Genomic DNA, 24,078 nt, shown 5'->3' with positions numbered 1-24,078 from the left:
AGGTACCCTGGCCGTCTGTACACTGTGTATCTCCATGCACTGTATTATATCTTACCATTCTGACCCACACATTAGCAGGAAGCCCTAACTAATGTAACCCTGCTCCAGGACAATGCTAACCCTTTCCCCTCAATTAAAAATTTGTTCAGTATCACTGACAAAAATCTTCTTAGAACCAAACAGAGGATAAGTTAATCAATTAGACAAGTGATCAATAAAATATAACAAACAAAGCATTCAATAAAAGTGAGCTGCCCATTATAAATAGTTTCTGACTCATGGATCTGATCAATACATGACAAAGATCTAACAAGAATGAAAACACAGGGAGTCTAAAAACACTTCCTTGATAAACTGCATCCATTCTCAGAAAGTACGTGTTCAAAAGTATGTGTTCTTTAAGACCCTCAGCTACCAGATACATCTAATAATTTTTTTTTGTAATAGCTGAGACATAAACAGAGTTTGGGTGAAGGTCTTTTATTTACATAGCCAGCTTTGCAAATAATTGTGAGGGCAGAATAGCCTCTTGAGATATGTCTGAAGTAGGGTATAAGTAGCCCTGTTACTTTCTGATTGGTGACTATCAAGTCATTCAGCTGCTGTGGGTGTTGTACTGAACTATTCTCTGAGCCAAAGTATCACCATTTTTATCAGATTAGCTATGCCCACATGCAAAAGATCAACATAGGTGGGCTTGCTGACAGTTGATGCTCCTTTATAGGAGGGATGGGGAAGGTTCTATGCGTATCCCACCATTCTTCCAAAAAAGCTGCACGTAATTCTTCCCCAAATGCATGTGGTCTTAGAGAAGGCTGGGCATACAGGCACAGATGATCTAAGGCACAGGGCTGCATCTATGAGACCAAAAAGAGTCATGGCTCATGCTGAGTATAGACCTTATAGTGTGCAATATGGCTGCTTTACGTCCACCCATGCTCCTGCCTGCAACTCCTCATCTGTTGCTCTTTAAGCCTAACTCACCCATTGGTTCCCCAGAGTAAACGCTGATCTCTCATCTGGGTCTTGTTCTACTGTAGAGCCTAATCTCTGAGAATTCCTTGAAAATTGCTCTGCAAAATATTGAATCAGAACCTAGCCCCTCTTCGATCACATTCTGTGGTGGGTGGGGCTCATATAAGAAGAGGAATCTATTCATGATTTAAGTATCACTATACTCTTGGAGGAATGAGATGGATTTTTTTTTTTTTTTGTAAGAGCTCAGTCTACCTTTAAAGAAGCCCAAAGAGAGAAGAAGGTTTACTCACAGTTTGCTAATCAAAAATATTGATAGTTAAGGTAATTGAAAAATCTTTTACTTAATGCTCATTTGAGAATCAATGATCTTAATTAAAAAAATAATATATAGTTCTCACTCAAACATTGCTGGAGGGAGTGCACCACCAGCCACTATGAAAATCCATGTGGCATTTCCCCAGGAAGATGGGAGTCAATCAATCTACCTCAAGACCCAGCTATACCACTCTTGAGACTATACCCAAAAGATATCTCTTCATTCTATCACAAGGACATGTTCATTGTTGCCCTATTCATATTAGCCAGAAACAACCTAGATGCCGCCCCTCAACAGAAGAATGGAAGAAAAAATGTCATATTCTTACACAATAGAATATTACTTAGCTAGAGAGAGAGAGAGAGAGAGAGAGAGAGAGAGAGAGAGAGAGAGAATATGAAGTTTGCAGGCAAATGAATGGAACTAGAAAAAAAAAATCATCCCGAGTTAGGTATCTCAGGCCCAGAAAGACAACTATGGTATGTATGTGTCTATGCATGGATATAGCTGTTAAGTCAATGATAGCTAAGCTATAATCCATAGAACCAGAGAGGCTAGGTATAGAGGGTTGGTAAGAGACTAGAGGGAACAGATAGATGATGTTAGGAAAGGAAAATAGAATTATGGATGGATGGGGTGGGATGGAATGGAAGGATCAAGTCAGGAGTGGGGAAGGGGATTGAAGGAGGGAATATGGGGAGAAACAGCTAAAATTAAGGGGCATTTGAGTATGGAGACCTAATACTGTAGAAACATCCTAAAATATATACATATATGAAAGCAATTCTAAATGATTACCAAATAATAGGGGAGACAGAGTGCTTACTAGACATCTCTTGCCACCAAATGAAGCTTCCAGTATTGGGATTGGATGACATCTAATTGAATTGTTGGCTAAAGAGGCCCCACCAGAATACCCCTAACAACCCAGGCTGTTCCCAAGGCTATAGACTGTTCTCTACAAATAGACATCAAAGCCTTATTGTTGAAGACAATACCCACACAACTCATTGAACATGGAGATGTCAAGCTAGTGTGTGCCTATATAGAGCCTCCGCCCCCTATATTCTTGTATATTTGGTACAGGAAGGTACTCTGTACACTAACAGAAGAGAATCATAAACACCAAGTGGGCCACAAACCCTCTATCAACAATAGTAACAGTATCCTGTCTGCAAATATACTAGGGCAATAGTGGCACAAAGCTTGTAGGAGTAACCAACCAATAACTGATTTGACTTAAGGCTCACTCCACAAGATGAAAACCATATCTGACACTGCATGAGTGACCAGGAACCAAGAACTAGATAGCCCACAGATCTACAGCAAAACCGAATAATACTGGTCTAAAAAATAAAGAAAAAAAAAACAAAAAAATATCCAAAACATAGTGATAAAATGACTCATAATATTCTGCTATACTCATAGGTCAGTGCTTGCTCAGCCATCATCAGAGAAGCTTCCCCTGCAGCAGATGGAAAACAAATACAGAGACCTACAGCCAGACATTACATAGAGTGAAAGACCTTGGAACACTCAGGCCTAAATGGATGCCTCCATCCAATCCTTTTCATCAGAGCTCAGGAAAGAGATGAGACACATGTGTGATCCAGAAGGGATGCTGGACACCAGGAACACAAGGCCTTCTAATCCATGAGGAAAGCTTGTGTGTAGGAACTCACAGAGAGTGAAGCAGCATCCACAGAGCCTGCACAGGTCTACACCAGGTCCTCTGCATGTACAGTATTGCGTCCAGTTTAGTATTTTTATGGGATTCCCGAGTGTGCAAACAAGTGGGTGTCTGATTCTTGTTCCTTTTCTTGGGCTCCTTTCTTTCTATTAGTTTGTCTTATCCAACTTAAATGTGACAGCTTTTGACTTATTATGTTATATATTATATTGTTTTATTGAAAAAATGAATGAATGAATGAATGAATGAACAAAGGAATGAATACCTAGTTACTAAGATAAAGGTTAACAATTGAATGGTCGTAAATACCTGCTGGGAGAAGGAAAAGCAGTTTTCTCCAGTGAAGTGACAATGGATGTATGAACCACTCCAAGGCAGGCCTCGTGTTCAGGCTTAGTTGACCAACATATAGTGAACCCCACAGGGTTTTTTGTGTGTATGCTTTTATTTTGTTACAGTTTGGTGAGTTTGGGGGTGGGGAACAATGTTTTATATTCTACATTTGGGGCTTTTTGTTGTTGTATTGGGCTACTTTTTGTTATTTGGGTGTCTGGGGGAGAGGATCTGGAAGTACTTGGGGAGGGGAAGAAAATGATCAAAATATATTTAAAATTTAAAATTGTTTTAAAAAATAAAAATATAATAAAATAAAAAATAAATTGGTTAGCTAAAAAAAGATATGGTCCTCTCTATTGACTAAAGGGCCGAAGCTTTCCTCAAAACAGATTTTCACTATTTGGGGGACCTCAATGACTTTAATTATTTAAATGGCTTTTAAATGGCATTATTTGGGGCCCTTAACTAGGTATAATTTATAATAACTCGTCATTTGTTCAGTTTGGGCTTGAAAATGATTTGTAGTATTTTCTTTACTAACTATACCTTCTCAAGCTTCCTGACTTCTCCAACTGAAGACCCCAGAGTCTCCTTAGAATGAAGGATTTCATTTAAATCCTTAGAATTAAATTAAATCCTTAGAATTTTTTAAAAAGACTTATTTATTTATTTTTGTATATGAGTACACCATTGCTCTCTTCAGACACCCCAGAAGAGGGCATCAGACCCCATTACAGATGGTTATGAGCCATGTGGTTGCTGGGAATTAAACTCAGGACCTCTGGAAGAGCAGTCAGTGCTCTTAACCACTGAGCCATCTCTCCAGCCCTAGAATGATCATTTTAAAAGTTCTGTTTTATGAGTATTAATTTTAGATCAAGCCAGTATGGGTTCTCTTAAATTCTGTTTGAATGAGGTTGGATATATATTTCTCTATTAATGGGAGTATGAGAATGTATCAGAAAAATGGAAAACCGACTGTGAACTCGCCTTACTTAACACATTCATTAACAATAAATGAGCAGGGTGTACAGCTGGCCAGAAATCAGATTCAAAGAAACAGTCACCCTGCTTGGACTCTTGGTGTTGGGTTAAATCAATTGTATACATGAGACAGGGTGTGAACGTACTTAGTGTGTGTAATGCTCCCATGAAGACAGGATCCTGCTATGACACTTGACAAGAAAAAACTGCCTGAAGCTTGACCAGCAATGTCCAGACACAGGGCACAGCCAGTGGAGCCTCCATATTTTTCCTTCCTTTCTCTTCTTTCTAATGCCATAAGAAGAACAAAGCCTCAAGCTGATAGACTTGATCTTGGGGAGTAAGGAGGCAGCGCTTGATGATGCTTCATCATCTCTTGTGGAAACCTGGCAGCATGCTCCTTCCCTGGCTGGCTGTAAGCGAGTCAGTGAAGACAGTTAAAACCAAGGGACCTAGAACATGGACAGTGCCACAGAGGTGTCCTTAAGACTGCAACTCCATCAGTTTACACAGGTAGTATGGCTTGATCCTAATAAGGAAGCGGCCAGCACAGAATGACACTGGTGTGTTTTCCACTGTCCTATGCGAGTAAAGACACAAGCCTTTATTGCTTAGAGTAATTTTATCCATCTACCAACTCTTTGAAATACCAACTTACAAAGTATCAAAAATCTTAAGCACGTTTATAACCTTACATGCAGCAATTTCACTTCTAGGTAACCAGCTTAATAATGACTCTAAAATGTAAGAAAGCATTTCTTCTGCTTGCTATGTTTGAGTGTATGAGAATCAATGTACCTAGTATGCACCCATGTGATAGCATTAGATGGTGGGCTCTTTAGGAAGTGAATTCCCAGAGGTGAACCCCTCATGGCTGGGACTAATGGGCCTAGACAACAGCTCTAAGGGGCATTCACCTTGTCTGCCATTCCTCTCTGGAAATGTCTATTCTCTCTGGAAGCAAGGCACCATCTTGGAAGCAGACCACAGACCTCAACAGATGCTGAACCCACAGGCACCCAAATCTCATGCTTTCCAGCCTCCAAACATGGGAGAGAGAAACAGTTACTATGTATGAATTACCCAGCCTGTGGAACAGCCACACCCTGCATCTTCACTGTCAACAGCACACATCATATAGCACGGGGGTCCTATAAGATTACATCGCCTAGTGATGTCACATGCATCAAGTGCACCATGATACCCACCTGATGATGAAGCTGCCCATTCAGGACACATAATGATGTTTTATTTAACCAGTGGGAATGGACTGAGACTAATCAAATTTGTTTTTAAGGGTTTACTCTAGTGGAAAAACAAGAACAAATCTTGAGCCACACCTGTCTATGGGAATTTTTAGTGACCTATTTTGTGCCCACAAAAACCAATGTCTGCCCAGAATTCTGATTCTTAAAAGACAGAAGACTATCAGGAGTGGGGATGGAAGAAAGGAGAAGTTCAAGAAGGCGAATCTGGGCAAAGCTTATGAGCTATGCTCCAATGAAATGCCTTTGTGAACCCATCACTGTATACAATGAATAAATGCCACTAAAAAATCTTAAAGGGGCTGGGCTGGAGCTCAGTTGGCAGAGTGCCTGCCAAGCATGGTTGTTTGCATAAGGGAGGCATGTAAAAACCAAAGCAAACCGTATGTCTACATGACTGTTAATAGTACCATCCATAGAATGACAGGTTTAAATTCCAGAAATGTCTGTGTGGTTTTACAATGTGCATTTACTGTTTTAATAGCTCGACTAATTGAGAAGGAAGCAGCCCGAGATGTGGGCTTCTGGGCACAACATGGCCTGGGCACTCTTGAACTCAGAGCAGCTACGATGGCCTGCATAAGCTCTGTCCCATCAACGTTCAGTCATGGAAGGAAGAGTTCACAGGGCCCCCACCTCTCCCTGAAGAGTTACAAACCTGAATGGTTGGTAGGGGAAGAGAAAGACTCTTTATCAATGGTGTAGCCACTGGTAAGTCGTCCACGCTCCTGTACACAAGCCCTCCCTCAACTTCCCACAAGCAACCCTAATGAAACTTCCTGGGTAACCAAAACCAAAGGAAAAAAAGAGACATGAAAGTAGAAGCTAGGAGTTGGGGGTTTAGCTTAGTGGTTGAGCACTAAGTAGAGGCTAGCTGGGGTGGGGGAGAAGAGGGTCAGGGAGACTGGGAAGAAGAAATGAGAGGGTAAGGGGTGAATGTAATCAAAATACATTGTGTACATGTAAGAAAGTGTCATATGAAATCCACTACTATATTAGTAATATTAGTAACGTCTACTAATATATACTAACAGAGCAATATATATATATATATATATATATATATATATATATATATATATATATGTGTCACTAATTAAGCATTAATATAAACAGGCTTTTACAATCTACTCTAAACGACCAAAGCCACAAATCTGTATGAAAAGAAGCAGGGGATCTCTGTATGTTGTGTTCCTCAGGTCATGACTAGCACATGGTGGGTGGTCTTCCATGTGCTCCCAAAGATTCCACACAAAACAGCATCCCACTGCTACAGTCTCCATGCAGGGCTCTATAATCTCCACCAGTTGAGTGGATTGACATCTAAGACACAAGATGCCATAGTTCTTGACTCTCAGATGCCACTGAATGTCAGGCACATTGATAGGTAATAACTCCTGCTGGGGCAGGCATTCTACATGCCATGTGTGTATCATGGAAGGTTCGTGTTGACTTCTGGCATACTCCAGTAAAAACAATGGGCAGGTCGAGTCTTTGATACACTGCTGTGTTTCTCCCTACTCTGTGCAACCTTCCTTCTGGTTCTCATCCATGGCCTCCCATACTTCCACCAGCCCACTTCCTACTAAGGGGCCACACACAGTCTCTAGTTCCTGGCTGAGTCTGTTCTATGTGTTTGGTTGGAAGGGCAAGAGTTAGGATCTAGAAATCACTGACAGACAGGATAGGTTGGGGGCAGCTTGAGCAGGGAGAAGCACAGAGGATAGTGCCCCTCACCCAGATCTTCTCCCTAGCATGGACTTCTGTTTGATTAGTATCCAGAAGCTCCAAAAGAAACAGCTCTTCTGGGTATAGCAATACACACCTTCAATCCCAGTGCTAGAGAAGCTGGGACAGGAGAATGAAGTTTGGCTTCAGGCAAAGTTCTAGGTCAGTCAGGGCTCTATAACAAGACCCAGCATCAAAACAAGAACAGGAGAAAAAAAAACTAGTTATGTTACTGTTCTTGATGTTCTATTTCCTCCTGAATACACAGCAACTAGACCCAAGCTCTGTCTTCCTACAAAACACTCAAGGGAAGAATACACCTCCATGATGGGGAATTCCTGCTGTGTGAGCTTGGGCAACCTCTCTGAATCTATTCTATCATCAGTAAAGTGTTCACAACACCACTCTCATAGATTTGCTTGTGAAAATTAGGATTAAAGTAGACAGGGAATATAATATAGCATTTAGTATAAGTAAGTGTTCAGTAAATGCTGCCACGATTAAAGTGGTCTGGAAATGAGAATAAGCCTGCAGAACAACGTTCTAGGCATAAATTAAAAGTTGTTGGCATGTCCAGGCACTTTTGAGCTACCTCTTGCCCTCTGTGTTTCCTGAGATGAACTGCAGGTGCGATGTTGGAGAAGGCTGTCCAGGGCTGGGGATACCCCTCTGTGGTGAAGCATTCATTGGCCTAGCGTGCCTACAAGCCAGAGCTGCTCTCCAGCAACTGTAAACTAAAAGTTACACAGTCCTCAGGATTCTCCAGTTGAGTAAACAGGGCACCTAAAAAGCAGTGCATTTCAGAGTGGCACTGTGGTCCTAGCAGACTGGCACGTGAGCTGAATCCGACCCAGGAAGACCCAGCCAATATCCAGGCAACAAGTTAATGGAACTTCTGGCAAGAGCAGTTGCAAATCCATCAGTGACTGAGAGAATTTGAGGGAACAATTGTCAGAAAGTCCCTCGCCCTCTCTCTTTCTCCCCCCCGCCCCCCAGAGCCAAATTAAATTAATTTGCCTTCTCACTCAGAGTGTGGCTCTGAAATGACTAATTATTACTTTGTTAATCATAGGGTTTGCGTTCCCACACCCAGAGCAGGATGGAACCTGGCCCAGTGGAAGCCAAGCAGCGACTCCCGGAACTGAGCTTAGGGGAACACGGCATTCAGAGAAATGGGTCTCAGTGAGGACAGATCTGCTCCCTATAGGACAACTGACCCTAACTGGAACATTTTGACTGTCACAGCTCCTGAAGTATGGTATTACCTGAAGCCAGGGATACTGCCATACATTCTACAATGCACAGTCCAGCCACCACCACCAAAATCATGTGACTCCACACGTCTATAATACCACGTTTAAATCAATGAGATCTATTAGACAAAAAGAAGGGGGAGGCACATAAGGACATGGGTAGAGGAATTGAAAATAGGCAAAACCTGGAAGACCTTACTAGAGAATTAATAAGAACATAGGCTGTGGTCAGTTCTCTGTGACTCTGAAGGATATGTCAGTAGACAAGGATGTGTCCACCAACAATGTAGGGCAGGTCCCTGAAGATCCACCTGGGAAAATAATGGGGTTGCATTCATTCCTTTTCTCATTGTTATGTCAAAAATATCCAAAAAAAAAAAAAAAAAAAAAGCAAACAGCAGGTTGGCTCACAGGTAAAAGGTACATGCTGGATTGCCATTATGACTTGGTGATGTCATCAACAATGGCAACAGAAACTTGAAGTAGCTGGTCACATTGCTTCAGGAGCCAAGAGAGAAGGAGATAGATGCTAATTCAGCCTGTGGGATGGGCTGCCCATACTTAGGGCTGGTCTTCCCACATCTGTTAACCCAGTCTAGAAATTCCTCATAAACATGTCCAGAGGTTTGTCCCCTAGGTGATTCTAGAACCTGTTAAATTTACAGTCAATATTAGCTGTCACTAGGGTTAAATCTAGGCTGATGGAAATCGAAAAGTGAACAGATATTGAAGGGACAGGGAACCATGTGTAGCCAGGCCTGCCTCTCTGGAAGCTGAGGCTCTGAGAGAGGCAGTGAGTAGAGGGACGGGGTCCTAGGACTTCTCTCAAATGATAAGAAGCATCTTAAGCACCGACCTTTTTGTCACTATGGACGCTGACTATCTTTCTCTTGCCCTGCTTCTCTTTCGCCTTGGCTGGATTTGCAGGATGGATCAATCTGTTCTTTGCTGCTATGAGAAAATATCTGTGGGTGGTTACTGTACAAAGGAAAAAGGTTTGCTTCTCTCGTGGTCTTGAAGGCTGAGGACATACCTTTCAGTTTCTGAGCAAGTAAGGGTCCCTTGGGCTGTATGGAAGGACAGAAGATCTCGGGGCATACCACCCCACCACAGGGGACGAGTGCAAAGGATAGCCTCACTTATCTTGTTTTTATGAAAGTTAACTCACTGTACAAAGTCAGCATTAGGTCATTGCTTCATGACCTAATTAAGAATGTGGACCTAATTAGGTTCTATGACCTCAACACTACCACAGTGGGATCAAGTGTGTAGCCCTTAACTTCTGAGAGACAAATCGTATCCAAGCTGACTTTGCAGAGCAACATACCTGCTCACTCAGCTTCTAAACCCGGGTCTTGAGACCTTATGGGAAAGTCTGAGGGTGCCCCCCCCCCAGAGTGTGTGCTTTATAAATTGGGTCTTTTTTGTCAGGGGGATCCTTTCAGGATATCTATCTCCTGCAGACCCCACCCCCTCTCCCTGTGCTCTTGTTCCCAGCCTATCTCCTCTGTCCTCAGCCCTGTCCCCTCCCCTGTGCAGAGCAGCTGTCTACTGCCTCCTTGAATATCACATGTTGAACAAGTCTCAGGTCAGGAACAGACCAGCCCAGTGATAGTTTATGTAATTTAAGTGCAGCCCAAGAGCTACCTCAACCAGAGAAAAGCAGGATAGCTGTAAGGACGCAGAGTCCTCAAGCCCTCACTCCTGGTGCCCAGTGTAAAGTGAAAACCACTGTTGCTTATTAAACCTTACTAAGCCTGTAAGGGCAGTCTTACTATAAAACTTGGAATCAGGTGTGGAGCACCCACTGAACTCTTCCCACTCTCCTCTTTCCTCTTCTTCCTTCTCCTCCTCCTCTTCTTCGTCCTCTTTCTCCTCCTCCTCCTCTTTCTCCTCCTCCTCTTCTTCTTCTTTCTCCTCTTCTTCCTCCTCCTCCTCCTCTTCCTCCTCTTCCTCCTCTTCCTCTTCCTCCTCCTCAAGTTATCATGTATTTTGACCATGTGCTTGGGGCACATTTCAAGAAAGAAGACAAGAATCAAACATGATGACAACATTTCTAAAATTTTTAACATCAGGGAAGATGAGGCATAAAAACTAAAGTTTGGTTCATCCTGGGCTGAAAAGTGAGAACATGATAAAAAAAAAAGAGAAGAAAGAAAAGCAAAAGGAAAACCAGGAGAGAGATAGGGAAAGAACACTCTCGAGATAAAGCTTTCTTTAAAGATTGCCTTTCACTACACCTCTTTCTCTCCCCTAGTTTTCAGTTGTCAGTTGTTTGTGGTGATGGTGAGGGGGTGATGATAGCAGTAGGATTTGTTAATGACTCCTTATGAGCCACTACACACTAGGTAGGATTTTTACTTTATTATTTATGTATTCTTCAACTTTTTGTTCTCTTTTTTCTGTTTGCTATTTCTATTATTTGTATAATGAGTCTTCTATAATTTCTTCATTTCTTAAACATTCTGTTTATTTTTTTCTATTTTTTATTCCATTTGTACTTCAGTTTGGATGTGTCCCCAAGCTCCATGGCACTTTCCTGGCCAGGTACAGACTGGTGAATCTGTCAACAGCTTTATTCAAGTCTGGTTTCTAGTATTGCCTTTGACTATGTCCTAGAGTTTAAACTCTCTGCTTACATCCCATGGGTTCACACATGCTGTCTACTCTTTTCATCAGATATTTAGCATGGTAATCATAGGAGTGTGTGTGTGTGTGTGTGTGTGTGTGTGTGTGTCTTCATATCAGGATATATAACATAATCTATGAAAATGGGCAGAAAGTGGGTACTAGAGTCTTGTCCTACCATAGGACTGTATTCATCTCATTGTTTAAAAAATTTCCCCTTACATGACTTAAAAAGGTACACCTAATAAATTGCCAGCTGTTTATTAAGTGCCTACTGTGTGCCAAACACTGCTATAAGGACCAAAAAGAGAAACTGCTGAAGAAAACAGTGTCTGTACCACGGTGAAGTTCACACTGCTGTGAGGATTCATAGGAACCGTCAAAGAATGCTTAGTCACATACAAGTCTGGGTAGTACTACAGGCCGGCAGTCCCAGTACTTTGGAAGACTGAAGTCATCCTTTGCTACATAGGCCAAGTTGGGCTACATGAGATCCTGTCTAAAATAAAGTAAATGATTGGGATATATTTTTTTTAATGAATGGATCTTTGATAGAGATAACTCTGGATCAGAAGCTTGTAGAACTGAGGGAACTAGGGGTCTCTGGTGTCCAGAAGAACATTCCAAGTAGAGAGGAGAGGCAGGTGTCAGTGACTGAGGATATAGATTCGATTGCTCTAATAACCAGTGATCAGCTACCTTAGACAGAGGATACCAGATCTAGAAAAATCTTTTTTTTTTTTTTAAAAGAAAAATCTTGAAATGCTGAACTATGTTGAGTTTTTCTGGGAAAAACTACGGCCTCCAGCTTTATTCCAGGTAGGAGACAGCATAAGAATGGGCCTTAAGATCTGCTTTAGTAAGCATGTGGGAGAGTCATGGGAATTTCTCAGAGTGAGCATGCTGGTGCCTTGAACATGGATGACTGTGGGGCCTCAGGCACCAGCCAAGGGTCAGTGAGAGACTCAAACATCAGTGAAGGTAGAAGCAAAACAAAGAAACTTGGTAAAGGCCTGCAAACTCTCTATGGAAGCTGTGTCAGACTCCTACCTGCTCAGGTACAAGGAAAAGCAAGGACAATGGTGGGACATAGAGACAGCCTAAAAACTTCAGGTCAGAAACTCTGACTACCCAGTGAACAAAGCAATGAAGTGTGGTGTCTCCAAGGGCAGGAACTTCAGTCTGTTGTACTCATGGGTACCCCCTCAGAGCCTAACACGTGCCTGGGTTCATTTGTTCTTCACAAATACATGAATAAATATTTTTTTAAAAAAAATTAAGAATGTACAATATTCAATAATTATAATATTTAAACATAACCAAAATATCCTAGAGCAGGTCACTGTTTTTGGTAAACAATGAACCACTCACTCTGAATTTAACTCTTAAAATACAAACAAAGAAAGATGGTTTCAAGTGTGTTCAAAACCAAAAATTAAGCACTAAATCATAAAACGTTAGATCTGGAATAAAGACATATTGGTTTCCTTATGCAGTGTCCACCCAGGGCCTTTCTTACCCAAGCTGCCGATGCTCTACCACTGAGCTACACTCTCAGACCAACTTACTGTATTTTTAGAAACGACTTAATAGATACACAACAAAATAAATTCTTGTGGCTATAAAAGTTATAGACTACCAAACAGTTTTATCATGGACTTGAAAATGATTTCCAGACTTTTAGAAATAGATGTGGGAAAAATGTCGTTTCTCATGCTGCAGAGTATGAGGCCAACTTGTGCCAGCGAGCATGTGGGCAGGGCCAGACATTCCAGCAGCCGTCATCCATCAGTTTGGAAAACATTTATCAACTGGCTGGCATGCCAGACCTTGATGAGAGCATGGGAACAGAGAGGTGGCCATGGCTCAGCTCTGCCTCTGTATGGAGCCTTGCAAGTATTTGAAGAGTTAATGCATCAGGACAAGGCAGTGTTGGGAGAATTAGAACAGAGGACCATACTGAGCTTTTGAGAGCCCAGATACAGTGCAGGAACAGAGACCCTCAGTGGGATCAAAGGAGACATGGATGGCAGCAAAGGTCCGACTTTGAAGAACTGAGACCTGTGACATGGCAGATATATAAGATCATAAACCCAGTGTGGTCCTTGGAACAACCCAGCAAAGACCTAAGAAGCCAAGCAGTTGCTCTCTAATTCTGTTAGTATTACCTATCCTAAAAATGGAGATAAAAGGGTTTCCTAGTTGGCTTCTTGTTGTGTGGTGGTGGTTTGAATGAGAATGGTCTTCATAGGCTTGAATATTTTGCAAGCTTAGTTCCCCCAGCTAGTGGAACTATCTGGGAGGGATTAGGAGGTGTGGCCTTGTTGGAGGAGGTGTGTCACTGGGGGTGGCCTTTGAGATTTCAAAAGCCCATACCATTCTCAGTTAACTCTACCTAGTGGTTATTCACTCAACATATAAGCCTTTGGATACTGCTCCAGTGCCATGCCTGCCCACCTGCCTGCTGTCATGCTCCTCATCATGATGGTCATGGACTCACCCTCTAAAACTGTAAGCTCCCAATAAACTCTTCTATAAGTTGTCTTGGTCATGGTATCTTAGCATGGCAATAGAAAGGTGATCAAGACTGTGTTAAACACCATGACCAAAAGCAGCTCAAGAGGAAAGGGTTTTTCTACCTTATAGCTTACAATCTGTTACAAGGGAAGTTGGGGCAGGAATCTGTAGGCAGGAACTGAAACAGAGACCATGGAGGGGTGCTGCTTACTAGCTTGCTCTCCAGGCTTACTTTCAGCCACTGTTCTTACACAACCCAGGACCAGCTTCCCAGGGGTGACACACTGCCCACAGTGGACTGGGTACCCCTCACATCAATCATTAAACAAGAAAATGTCCCAGGGACTTGTCTTCAAGACAATCTGATAAAGGCATTTTCTTAATGGAGGTTTCCTTTCACCAGGTGACCTTAGCTTGTGTCAGGTTGATGAAAAAGTAAGTAGCACAGAATGCCTACCTCATGAGAAGCTATCTGAGAGAAGATAAATTTGTATTTTGTGACAAACATTTACTGAGCTCTGTTGGTGTATAAGACCTGAATTCTGCATAAAACGCAATGTCTTGAAAGAAACCGACATCTCCTATTCTCATGGAACTTCCAGCAGAGATGGACAGAAATAAAGCACTGTAGAAAACACACACACATCATGGATCTTGGAAAGAGAATGGAAGGGACCAAGTGGCAATGATAGCAGTAGGAGAAAAAGCAGCGGGTGTGGAGTGGGGAATAGCCACATGAAGTGTGTGCGTGTGTGCATGTGTGAGCGTGTGTGTCTGTGTGTGTGTGTGTGTGTGTGCATGTGCATGTGTGTGTGTGTATGTCCCTGAGTTAATTAGGGTTGCTTGCATGAGCATGGGTGGGAGGTCATTTGCTGGAGCATGGTCAACTAACCAGGGGCCACACCACTGAAGAAAGCACCTCCCCTCTCCTGTAGCCAGGAACTACCAATGGCTTCTTGGGGAGAAACAGGATCTCCCAAGCTCCTCCGAGATCTGTGATTGAGAAGCCCAATCTCAGGTCTTATTCAAGTAGCCATAGCTGCTGTGAGGTCACAGGGCAGCAGCCCAGTCCAGACCAGGAGATAACATCTTCCGTCACTCTTCTCTTCAGGGTTGGATGGCTATTTCAGCCTTATACAAATATGTCAAAACTTCTTTTGGGGTTCTAAAATGGCGCAGAAACCATTAGTTGTTAATAAACTTTTATTGTTGGTGATGAGGTCATGGAAAAGTTTTAGGAATAAGAAAAATTGAATAGTCTTGTTTGCAGGAGTTGGAGCTCATCTCAGGCTCCTGAGACTGTCGCTGTCTGACTAGTTGACACTCAAAGGTCTTGAGTCAAACAGATTACCATCTTGAACTTCAGTGCAAACAGTGTGCTTAAAAATCTGTCAATAAATATGTGAGTGTCCATGCCTGTGCTGGGCAGATTTGCTGAGGGTGGAGAATACAGCAACAGAGGAGATAAATAAAACCCTATCTCGTGGGAGGCGTGGTGGAAGGGACAGACAGTGCACATATCTGCAAGAGAAACAGACCAGGAGTCTATCGCTGCTGATAAACACAAAGAGGAGGTGCAGAAGGAAAACAAAGAATCTAGCTCAGGGTCAAGGTGGCGGGGCAGTGTACCTTTAAATAGGGTGTTCAGGACCCAGCTCCTTTAGAAAAGGACGTCCGAGGCTGAGACCTGCTAGAGGCAAGAGAGTGAGCTGGACTGTGTTCCGGGCCTGGGACCAGGGAGCAGTTTGTTTTTAGTGAGCTGAATTGTGGAGACTGGCGAGTTACTTTTGTACAGACAGTACGGTCTCTGAATTCCTTGTCACTTGCAATTAACCATGAGTACACCCAGCTAGCTCATAAAAAGATCCAGTGTCTCTCCTGTTCTGGCAGCAAGACACCCTCATGTGCCAATGCTACCACCCTGGAACCCACTGCTGGAGCAGAGGATGGACCTGACTCCTCCAGGACATCTGCAGGAGCCAGCAGAGCAGTAACCCTTACTGTCCCCTTTCTTCTCCACTAATCCCAAAGCAACTCCATTGCTTTCGTTGCTTTTAGGCATGGTGGGTGAGTCTGTGTTTTCCGCTAAGCCCTCAGACATTTAGAAGCATAACAAACCATCTGAGACCCCTTTAGAACCAGGAGGATGGGGTCAGCAGGTAACAATGGTGCTTGCTGCTAACCCTGATGACTTTTTCAATATCCAGCCCAATTGTGAAGGAGAGAACTAACTCCTGCAAGTTGTCCTCTGACCCCCATGTGTGTGCAGTGGTGTATACTCGATCCCATTCCCTCCACACACAGATAAGTAAACATTTTTAAAATATTTAAAAGAACTAAGTATGTGGTCTTTATTTAGATTTACACAAACTTGTAACAAATTTATTTATTTATTTATTTATTTATTTATTTATTATGTGTGTGAGTGTTTTGTCTGCGAGTAAGTATGTGTACCACATATGTGCCTGGTGCCACAGAAGGCATGGGATCCCCTGGGACTGAAGTTACAGATAGTTGTGAGTGGCCATGTGGGTGCTGTGAACAAACCTGTGTCCTCTGCATGTGGGCAAGTGCTCTTAAGTTCTGAGCCGTCTCTCCAACCTCAGTTTACCCAAATTTTGCAGTTGTTAAGTACTCAGTTTTCAGGGAGGGAAAATGTTAGATGAAAATGTATATTTAGATACTTTTTTGTTTTGTTTTGTTTTGGGTTTCTCTGTATAGCCCTGGTTGTCCTGGAACTCACTCTAGACCAGGCTGGCCTCAAACTCAGAAATCCACCTGCCTCTGCCTCCCAAGTGCTGGGATTAAAAGTGTGCGCCACCACTGCCCGGCTTTTTTGTTTGTTTGTTTGTTTTGTTTAGCTACTTTTAAAATGCCATTTTCAAAAACGATAGCAGTGTTTGTAATTTGTGCATTCCTGTTCTGCTTGTCAGCTTCAGGGGCTAACTTGACTGGGTGGTAGCAGGGAAGGCATAGCAAACTTCACCGGGTCAGGACAATCTCAGCTGGTCTTACCACTGTTCCCAGTGCTGAACTCAGTCAGTGCATGGCACAGGAAGTACCCAGTAAGTGATACTGAATGAATGAATGAATGAATGAATGAAATATGAGCAAACAAGCAAACGAACGAACAGAGTCAATGAAAGATGACACCTTTTAAAATGTGTTTGTGCTATAGTAGAATGGTGCAGGAAAGGTACAGTGAAGAGCTGGTCATGATCCCCCTACTAATCTCAGAAACCAGGAGGACTGAGTGGGGTGTGCATGTGAATGGTTGAAGGTGAAGCAAGAGTGAAGACATTCATTCTGAGAAAAAAAATGTCCAGCATGTGGAGCTTTAAGTGCCGGCTTGCTTTGACTTAATTCCATGAAGGTTCAGTTTTATCTTGTGAGGAATGGTAATACCAACCCTGACTTCAGAAAGTTGCCACAAGAATTAAGGAGAAATAGACAATATCAGGCACCCTGCACACACACTGCTGCCATAAAAACAAAAACAAAAACAAACAAGCAAACAGCAACAAGAAAAACAAGAAGAAAAATCTCACACAGAGTGGCCCCTCCTTTTTGCCCTGAACAGGCATACACCAATTGCACCCCATGATTATAACCAAGAACGTGAGTATAACCAGAAACCTGGGTGAGATTTGAATCCCAGCTTTATTACACAGAGCTGGTAGCTTTAGGGAAGTTACTGACTTTCTCTGAGCCCCCAGATGCCTGTGCTGTGTAAAGAGAGCAACAGTGCTTAGCTTATCATGCTGCTTTGAGGATTATGTCAATTGCTGAATGGACACCTAAAGGTACCATAGATAACAAATAGATAACATAGATAGCAATCGACTATTATGTCGCTGTTATGAGTGATGGAAAAGTCATGGGTTCCTCAATGTCTCAGGACACCCAAGGTTCTCAATCCATGGGACCTCAGATTTGCCAGCTTGTTAATATACAGGGGCAGACCCTGCTCTAAGGTCAGACTTATCCAGCTTCAGGGAGCTGAGATTTTGCATTTATAAGTTTTTATGCATGGCTAGGAATCCCACCATGGCCAGATAACAAGAAAGGATGTCAGGAGCTCTGAGAGAAAAATAAGAAATAATCAGGAAGAGATACAAAGCTTTGAATTTCCAAGCTAAGGTAAGACATGCTAAGATGGGAGAAAGCCCTCAGCACAGAGCCCAGCAGACAGCAAGCACTCGGCACACATGAGCCGTGGGTGTTGTTACTATTGGACCACTCTTTTGTATGTCTTCCCAGAGTTCTTTTCCAAGGAAGGTCATCTAAATGGGCATAGACAGAAGTCTAGACTCCCATATATAGAAAAGAAAATCTTAGCTGTGCATGATGGTGCCCACTGCAACTCCAGCACCCAGAGGGCTGAAGCAGAGATTTCCATGGCTTTGATGCTAGCCTGGGCTACATAGTGGGTACCAGGGCTTCCAGGACTATATAGCAAGACCATGTTCCCCATCACTCCCCCAAAAAAGAAAGAAAGAAAGAAAAAAAGACACAGCAAGATAGATCACAGGGTTAGGACACTTACAACCTAGCCTTGTCAATTCCCAGAAGCCACATGATGGACATGAGAACCAGCTCTGAAAGCTGCCCTTGGACCTCGACATGCATGTCATGGCACACACATGTGTGCATGCACACACAGATGAATAGATAATTTTAAAAGTCAAAAATTTTAAGTCACAAGATATAACCTTTAATTACAAACTGGCCTCAAGTGATTAAAAAACTCCGATGGACAGGATATTTGGGGCAGGGTCTTCTGAGGAGTTCACATGTTACACTAGAGTCCCCAGCAGCCAGTTCTGAGGGCAAGCATTTTCGTGGTTGTTCATTTTCTCTTCTGAGTTTGCAAATTCCAGATAAAATTGAATTCTATAACAATGAGAAATGGCTACCAGAAATGGTCAGAGTAGATTTGGCTGGGCCTCCCCCTCACATCACACCAGCCCTCTGGGATGTGTTCTGACATCTTGCTAGAGAGGGGTCGATGTTCCTGCCATTTCCTTTGGAAGAATATTCCACAGTGAAATATGACTTATTGTCAGGGCCTTGCCTTTGAGCTTCCTTTTCTTCCCCTGACCCACTTTCGTATTTCTGTGGCCTTTTGCACAGTCACGCACAGCACCACCCCAACCCCTTATGCAGCTGCTCTTCCAGGACTGACATTTAGAGACCACCACCTCCTAAACTTGCCTGCTCACTTAGCTGAGGAAAGCATGCATAATTCTCTTTGTCTTTCTTCATAAGTCAGTCTCCACATTCCCTTAACATCCTTCTCCTGAGCTTTGAACTCCCTCCAGCCTGGCTGTCCTGAGCTCTTGTTCCAGTCAACCACAAGATGCCTATTGCAGAGGAAACAGCAAGCCTGAGCCAGTTTCCAAGCACTCTCTCCACGTTGCACTGCCTGCTGCCAAGGGTACAGAGAGCCCAGAGCCCAGTAGTGGGTTCTGCCAGAGTGAAACAAACCCTGCTGGGTGACCAAGCCTGCTCAGACAGGCTGGCAGCCTTTGCCGCCAATTGTGGGGTCCTTCTAATGGAGCTGGTCCACTTGGGCTTCATCACGGAAGCACATGAGAAGCCACACAAGATGTGTAACCTCTCCTTTTACATAGACTCCTAATTTGGTCTCTGACTGCCAGGCAGGAAGGGACATTGGAACAGCCTATGTGGCAGTGAGTGGTGTCTTACCTGGAAGGTGCCAGCGTGGTCCTCTTCCTTATCTCCCTCCCGGTTCTCTTTGAGGGCAATTAACGTGAAGCCTCTGAAGTAGGAGGGAGGAGCAGCCGAAAGTGTCACTGCAAGAGACAAGAAAGCCACTGTCAGCACAGCAATCGATTGTGTTCCCTTTGACATGTAGGTCCAGACCTGAGAGCTCTGTCAACATTCCATCCCTGTGGAGTCCAGCTCAGAGGATGATGGGTAAAGGTTCATCAGCTCCCTCTTCCACTTTCAGAGTTTTCTAAATGCCAGATCTGAAATCTGACCCAAAATCCTTTTTATATTTATTTCTTTACTTATTTGTTTATTTATTTCTTTTTGAGGCAGAGCCTTGTTGTAGAGTTGGGTTTGGTCTCAAATACACCATCCTTGTACCAGGCCCTTCCCAGCATCCTTAAGACCCCCTAAACTATTCAGACAGAGGAAGGGGGAGCAGTCTTAATGATCTCAATTTGATAATGATAGCCCTGGTCAGAAATTCCCATCTTGACAATAAACTCACCCTACTACACATCTATTAGGGTGAGCCAAGAGAAATCTGGGTTTCTTTCAGATGTCTAGGGTGACACATATTGTTCTCTGCTCTCCAAATACATTCTCCTTATCTTCTGAAAACACACTTCCAGCCCCCTGGTGCTTGCTCAAGTTCTGCCCCAGGTATCATAAACAGATTCAACACATAACTGTTTCCAAGTCTGCCTCTCACAGGTGTTACCCACAGCCTTCCTCTCTCCCGTTCCTTCCTCTGCCTGACAAGTCAAAGGGTCCAGCTGAAGTTCCCTCAGGAGAGAGGCTGAGTTTTTATCTGCTCTGTATCAACATGATCCGGCATCAAGTATCTAAGACATGTTTAAGTTTCTTCAGATGAATATATATCTCTAGTCTGTGCTCTAAATTCTAGGCTTTAGATAATGGCCTCACAGGCTATTAGAAGTTCCAGGGAGTCTCTAATCCAGGCTTCCAATGTCACAGACAAGAAACCAAGACAGAGAGGTCAATAGACATCGTCAAGGTCACTGAATTAAGGATCCTCTTCTCAACTTAACACTCCATCCCTGGACCAGTGCCCTAAATGTACTCATTCTGCTCTCTCCTTCCCGTTTGAGGGGAGAGCATGTGGTCCTCTCACCTCCCCAAAATGGGCTCAGTAATGACAATTAGCTACTCTAAAGTTGCAAACAAAACCCCACTATCTCAGATAATAGGTAGTGGTTCCTGAGCTGCCAATACACAGGTTTCTCACAGAAGATCTTCAAAGGCATACAAAGTACACATATCAGGGTGGAGAGATGACTTGGCAGTTAAGAGCCTGGCTGCTCTTCCAAAGGACCCAGATTCTATTCCTGGTACCCACATGGCTGCTTTCAAAAACCTGTAATTCCAGTTCCAGTTCTCCCTTCTGGCCTGCACAGGCACCAGGCATACTTGGTACACAGACATATATACAGGCAACACAGGCACATAAAATAAAAATAAGATTTAAATTTTTAAAAATTCCAGATGTCATACTGTGATTGGTTAGTTCATCTCACCGAAGCAAAGGCATGTCTCGCCTGGCCACATGCATCTATCTTACAAACTCTAATTGAAAGTGAGAAAGGAAAAACACGGTGGGGTCAGAAAAGTGTGGAGCTCAGTGGAGGCAATAGAGCTAGGGCCTCTGGGAAAAAAAGATAGCTCATTAAGAAAGAGCTGAAGGGGACAGAGCAGCTAGCAGCAAGGAAGCACCACCAGGACTTCCTTACCATTTTAATGTGATGCTGGGACTGGCGAACCTTGGCCTCTAGTGACCAAGCACCTGTGACTTTATTCTAAAAGATAAGATTGTCCTCAAGTCAAAAAAGTCCAGAGAAGGATCCAGAAAACCACTTCCTTTCCTGGTCCTGGAACAGTTGTCCCTAAAGTTTGCACCACCAGAGTCACATACACCAATACATACCAAACCCAGCTCCCAGTAAAACATGGCACAAATGTGAGAGCTGACGCTGTATGTGTAACTATAGCAACTCCTAACGAGGAAGGAAAACTGATAGTGAACTCTTCTGGCATCTCTCCCAGGTCTTAGACCCTTAAAGAGTGAGGTAACCTTGGCTAAGGTGGTGACTCTCCAGTAAAGGTGGTGACACCTTGGATTGTACAAGACACTGGAACTTTTAAAAAAGAAGCCAAAAAATAAAATACAAAATAAAAATGAGAGATGAAAATTACTTTCTCTACTACTTTCGGTCTGTTTCTGTGACACACACATGACCAAAAGCAACTTAGAAAGGAAAGATTTATTTGATTGACATTCCCAGTCCATCATTGAGGTAATTCAAGGCAGGAACCAGCAGGCAGGCCTGCTTGCAATTACAAACCTCTGATCAGGGACCTCACTCATGACCAAGGAAATATAACAGGAGCCATGAAGGAATGCTGCTGGCTGGCTGGGTCACAGACTCATGCTCAGCTAACTTTCTTATACAGCCCAAGACCACCTGCCTAGGGATGGTGCTGCCCACAGTGGGCTGGAACTTCCTGGTTCAATTATTAATTAAGACAACCCCACCACCAGACTGACTTGATCTAGGCAGTTCTTCAGTGAAGCCTGTACTCTCACATGACTAGGCTGTGTTAACAATTAAAGCTAACTAGGGCACATGCTTCAGAAAACATTTTATTGCCAATGATAAAGAGACTAGTAAATAAAAATATATATTTGAATGTGTATAACATATATATTCACATACACATATATAGAGAGAATAGGACCCAAAGTTAAAAATGAATAAATAGAAGTTTTAGGCACTTAATACAAGCTCTAAACTCACTGACTTCTGGCTTTATCTGAAGGTGACCAGATTTAACCCCTTCCATTCTGTGACTAGACTTCTGAGACCCAGAGCAGAGAGATTTATTTAAGTTCACATCATGCAAGGTGTCATCTGGAATCCAAGTACTTTGGGCACAGTCAAGGGCATTTCTCCTGGCTGTAAACCATAAGGATAATATCTGTACAATGCTCCTGGAAGTCTGAGGTTGCCTTCTGACCCAGGAGAAGTTGACAGGAGAAGGTCTGTGACAGACACACAGACACACACACACACAGACACACACACACACACAGACACACACACACACAGACACACACACAGACACACACACACACACACACACACACACACAGAGTTCCTGTGTGTGAGGGTGTGTATGCATAGGCATATAGAGAACAGAGACTGGTGTCAGTGTGTGTTGGGAATTCAAACTCAGGTACTCATGCTTGCTCAGAATTGCTGAGCAATCTCTCCAGCCCTACTTTTTATATCTCTTAAAGACAATATTGAACATTTGTAGAAAAGTAAATAAAAATATTCACGACTGGAACTTAAAGGTAATTTTTAAGAAGTTGCTGGATTTTCTTCTCCTCTGATAATTTGAAATTATGAAATCTTGGGGCTGAAGAGATGGCTCAGTGAGCACTAGTTACTCTTGCAGAAGACTCAAGTTCAGTTCCTAGATCCCCTGTCAGGCAGTTCCAGTTCGAAGGAATCCAACAGCCCCTTCTGGCATGCAGTGCACAAATGTATATGAAAATGTACACACACACACACACACACACACACACAAATGAAATAAATAAAACTTTTTTAAAAGAAAAAATAATCACGAGCCCCACTAGCTCTCATGAATCTAAAAAAAAAAAAAAAAAAAAAAAGTCCCTAAGATGATGAACACAATCTGGAAGCTATTTTCCCTTTGAAAAAAGCCTATCAGAAATCACATCATATTAAAGCTGAAAAGGCACATTTTACATAAAAATACCTACACAATTAGCATAATACGTATGCTTACTTCCAAGTGTCAGTATGCTACGGAAATGAGTGGGTACATGTAAGGTCTTTAAGATCATAACTTGGAATATAGCAGACTAACCGTGAACAGTAGCACTGAGGGATGGTATGATGGCCCAGTGGGGCAGTGACAAAGCAAGCCTGGTGGCCCGACTGATCCCAGAACCCACGTGATGGTAGAAGGCAAGATCTGACCCGCAAAGTTGTCCTCTGATCTCTATATGTGTGCCATGACAGGCACATGCTCATGTGTACACATCATACATACAATAATACTAATAAATAATAAAATAAAATAAGATATTTTAAAACAAAGAATTCCTTTTAAAAATAGTTGTCGTTACTATTTTCAGTAATAAGATTATCACACTGCAGTGCACTTTGTGTTTCCTGTTTGTCTTCGGGCTTGTAAGCCCTTCAAGGGCTAGAACCACATCTGGGCTCAGGGCCGTGATCAGTGATGTGCAATGAAGCCTACAGAATAGTACTTATGGTCTGCTAGCCTCAGCAAAGTGGAGAATGCCAATCCTCTTACACACACACACACACACACACACACACACACACACACACACACTTGTATATATACATATCTGATGTATAGATTTAGTGCAGTCTAAATGAAAGCCCCAGTGTGTTTCATGTGATATTGAGAACCTGCTTCTAAAAGTCATATGGAAATGCATAGTGCTAAGAATAGTCAAGGCAATCTTGAGAAAGTAACACAAAGTTGTGGGGCTTATTATTTCTAGATATGAAGACTTAGAGAGCTATGGAAATTAAGCCAGTGCACTACAATGAGGAAAGAAGTGGA

The 24,078-nt window shown here is 42.8% G+C and overlaps 1 protein-coding gene across 1 annotated transcript in view; it reads right to left on the bottom strand.

The window, feature by feature from the left end:
- The window catches only part of Spon1 (spondin 1), a 266,493-nt gene that overhangs the window by 225,365 nt on the left and 17,050 nt on the right, over positions 1-24,078 (bottom strand). Inside the window, exon 2 of the mRNA XM_034509559.2 lies at positions 19,405-19,511. Coding sequence (XP_034365450.1) covers positions 19,405-19,511 — 107 coding nt within the window. The remainder of the gene's footprint in view (positions 1-19,404; positions 19,512-24,078) is intronic.

The sequence above is a fragment of the Arvicanthis niloticus genome, chromosome 1 (genome assembly GCF_011762505.2).
Source record: "Arvicanthis niloticus isolate mArvNil1 chromosome 1, mArvNil1.pat.X, whole genome shotgun sequence".
Classification (NCBI taxonomy): domain Eukaryota; kingdom Metazoa; phylum Chordata; class Mammalia; order Rodentia; family Muridae; genus Arvicanthis; species Arvicanthis niloticus.
Note: the sequence above shows the minus strand (reverse complement) of the source record. Positions and strands in the feature narration are given on the sequence as shown.